Source organism: Alligator sinensis, unplaced genomic scaffold (assembly GCF_000455745.1).
Source record: "Alligator sinensis unplaced genomic scaffold, ASM45574v1 scaffold38_1, whole genome shotgun sequence".
Classification (NCBI taxonomy): Eukaryota; Metazoa; Chordata; order Crocodylia; family Alligatoridae; genus Alligator; species Alligator sinensis.
This window is the reverse complement of record NW_005842179.1, coordinates 718,626-721,823: the sequence shown is the minus strand read 5'-3', so window position 1 is coordinate 721,823 and position 3,198 is coordinate 718,626. Positions and strand designations below refer to the sequence as shown.

The window sequence follows — 3,198 nt, the reverse complement described above, 5'->3', positions numbered from 1 at the left end:
AAAGAGTGCTGAGATCTTCACTGATGGCAGTACTTACTTTAATCTGAGGCTGGTTAACAGGGAATAAATTTCACATGCTCCTATCCATGCCTTTGTACCACGTAATCTATTATTGAAGTGAGATGCTCCTCGAGGGTCAAAACCTTCTTTCCAAGCATCTTCAATCATGGATTGAATTTTTGGTATACTGGGAATTAATGTATGATCTGAAATAAAATAGCATAAACCAAACCACTGAGTTGCAATGACCAAATCAATTCTGATAATTCCAGGGATATTAAAAGAAATGCGTATTAAGACTTCCAGTAACAAAAGAGGAATTGTGGTATGAAAATACACTGGGTAGTTTTAGCTCTTATCTCCCTTAAGTTCAAACATCACTACCCAAGCATTGTCTCTCTAACTGTTCTAGAGCATATTAATACCAAGGAAGTAACTTACGTATCAGTAATCTATTCCATGTTAAAGATCACAGTCTGAGGAATCAAAATATTTTATACAAAGGTTATGTAAAATATTAGCTCACTGCTAAAATATACCTTGCAAGCAATCATTATACATGTCATTCTTCAATAATGAAGAAAGCAACATTTGGAAGTTTCTGTAACCACAGCCCCAGCCCCTGTCTCCCAAGGATGAGCTGAAGTGATCCACTCCTACAGAAAGCCGTATGCGCCTTACATCTTTGAATTCATTTTGATAGTACTTGCACAGTGCTTCAATGACACCTTAAAAGAGAGAGAGAGAGAGAGAAAGAGAGAGAGGGAGAATGTGAAGTTTATCTTAAACAATATGCAATAATCTGTAAAGGCAGGCTTCTCTTGACATAAGAGCAAGTGAATATAAATTAAGAGCTTGGACAGATGTTCAGTTTCTCCAGGGAGAGTCCCCGTTTCTTACGGAGAAACCATGAGTATATAGAAGCTCATAAATTTTTCTCCCAGAGTAAAAGAAGTGGCCACTCAGGGAGAAAAATAACTTGGCAACAACCCAAGTAAAGTGGCTATCCAGAGATTCTCTCTCAGGAAACAGAACTTCTGCACATACAACAGATACAGAACCAAACTCCACAATCCCAGTGTACTTTGTTTCTCCCCCACACCTCTCCCTCAGGTGGCAGGAGAGTACATGTGTCAGTCTCAGCCAAGTAGGAAGCAGAACATGCTCCCCCAAGTGCTTCAGGCTAGAAAAGCCAGGCGCTGAAGCCATTGAGGGGTATATATGTTCTACTCCAGGCTTGTTCCATGCCTGAATCACACTGTGGTACTTGGATGCAGGGAAGCATATAAGCATAAATACTCCCTCTGCCCAGTCTTAGCTAGTCTTGAACATAGTATGGGAGAGAGAAGCAGCTGAAAGGCTCTTTGGTGCAGGGCACAGACCCTGCCCCACCTTCCCTGAACCTGATGACCCCTGCCTGCTTTCACTTAAAAAGCCTACAAAGCTCTCGGCTGGACAGTGCAATCTAGGGCCCCCATGGCTACCCAGCATCTGTGCTGCAGGCTCTTTGATCCTCTGTCTGAACTTCAGTACAGGTCAGTTTCTCCCTCAGGAAAACAAGCCAAATCATCCAGGACAACTCCCTCTGAATGTGTGTACACAGCTTAAGACAACTCAGGTCAGACTTGTTGAATGTTTGTTGGAATCAGGCCTTAAATTCAAGTCATCTACATATTGGACAAATTGGGTCTCATACTAAGTCATGTTGAATCTGTATCTTTCAAAGCATTCTAAGATTCCAACTGCTACATCAAGTGTATTTTCTAACATTACTAGAGTACCACTTCATGATAATATAACAGCATATGGATAAAAATGCAGACTATGAACCAAAGCAGGGATGTGAATAATACTGGCGCATATTGTGTCTAAATAAATAACTCTTTCAAGTTTTTGTACCATCCATTACAAAAAAGAAATCCCTGTTAAAAAAAAAAAAAAAAAAAGAGAGAGAGAGAATTTGGCCAGAAGGCTAGTTGAAGTTCACAGAGTTTAATTAATTACTACACCACCCAAGTACCTAGAGAACAACTTTGCAAACTAACTTGGGTGGCCAGGATATTAGCAACCTGATACAATTTGACTACCAACTATATAAGGCATAAGGACAAGACTATGTCAGGCATAGTAATCTGATAGTAAAGACCTTTGGTCATGGTGAAACTCGATTAACAAAAAGTAGTAAGATTTCCTCTTCCTCCAGCAAGTTTCAGTACTGACCTGAGGCCTTTGTTTTTCCATCATCTACACCAAAAGCCAAAGATTCCATCATGTCTGTCTTCCTCTTATGATATTCAAAAGGCTGCATTCTTCCTCTATTCACTTCCCTCTCCATGTTCTTTAGAAATTGTTGCTTGTAGCCACCAGAATCGTCCAAACCATATTGTCTCTGTTAAGCACAAAATATGAATCACTAACATTTTTCCTTCTGTAGACTGGGCAATGAAAAAGAATGAAATTAACAGGCATGGATAACAAATTAATTACACTGATTTGGAGATAGAAAACCATAGAGCTGAACTTCTGGCAGAGGGTATTTTGTACTTAAAAAGCAAGTATGTAATTGTCACTTCCAGTCTAAATCTGCTAGAAAGCCTGTGTCCACGAAAAGAATGCGTTTGGTAACTATCCAATTCTAGCATATAAGGAAGTTGTAACATATTAACATTATAAAATATATTTTAATAAAATTTATACCAATAAACCCTACCATTTTATGAGTTTATAATGAATCTAGATCTAAGACAAGTTTCTGAAGCAATGAATTTTAAATTCATACTTTTTAATGCAATAACTACTACATGCAGACACAACATAATGTTAGAGTTAGTAGTTATGACAGCTAAGTACTTTGCATGATAAAAGCACAGTAAGAATGAATATCCTTTATAAGGTCCAGGAAAATTATTCACATTTTAAGGTTCAAGAAAAAAAGCAAGATAGAAGGTGAATGAAGTGACTTGTTCAAATCCACAAATCAGCCACGGGTAAGGGCAAATTTAGAATTCAGTGTAGCCAGACTCCCAAGTCTGTTCCTAGTCCTCCCTATAAAGGCAACTGTCTCATGATGCTGAAGTTAGAGGCTTATTATATACTAGCCAGTTGCCTGTCAAGAATGACAGGGGAAGGGTTGTTGGAGCACCGCCACCCACCCCACCCAACTCGGGGGGGGGGGGGGGGGGGGGGGGGGGGGACGTG

General features: G+C 39.5%; 1 protein-coding gene across 3 annotated transcripts in view; it reads right to left on the bottom strand.

Moving 5' to 3' along the window:
* The window catches only part of ZUP1 (zinc finger containing ubiquitin peptidase 1), a 13,030-nt gene that overhangs the window by 4,060 nt on the left and 5,772 nt on the right, over nucleotides 1–3,198 (bottom strand). For 2 of the 3 annotated variants that reach the window (XM_025207055.1, XM_006026151.1), the window contains exons 4-6: nucleotides 2,221–2,389; nucleotides 540–728; nucleotides 38–206 (exon numbers count right to left, since the gene is read on the bottom strand). In XM_025207055.1, the coding sequence (XP_025062840.1) occupies nucleotides 38–206; nucleotides 540–728; nucleotides 2,221–2,389 (527 nt within the window). The remainder of the gene's footprint in view (nucleotides 1–37; nucleotides 207–539; nucleotides 729–2,220; nucleotides 2,390–3,198) is intronic. The other variant, XM_025207056.1, reaches the window with a different exon arrangement.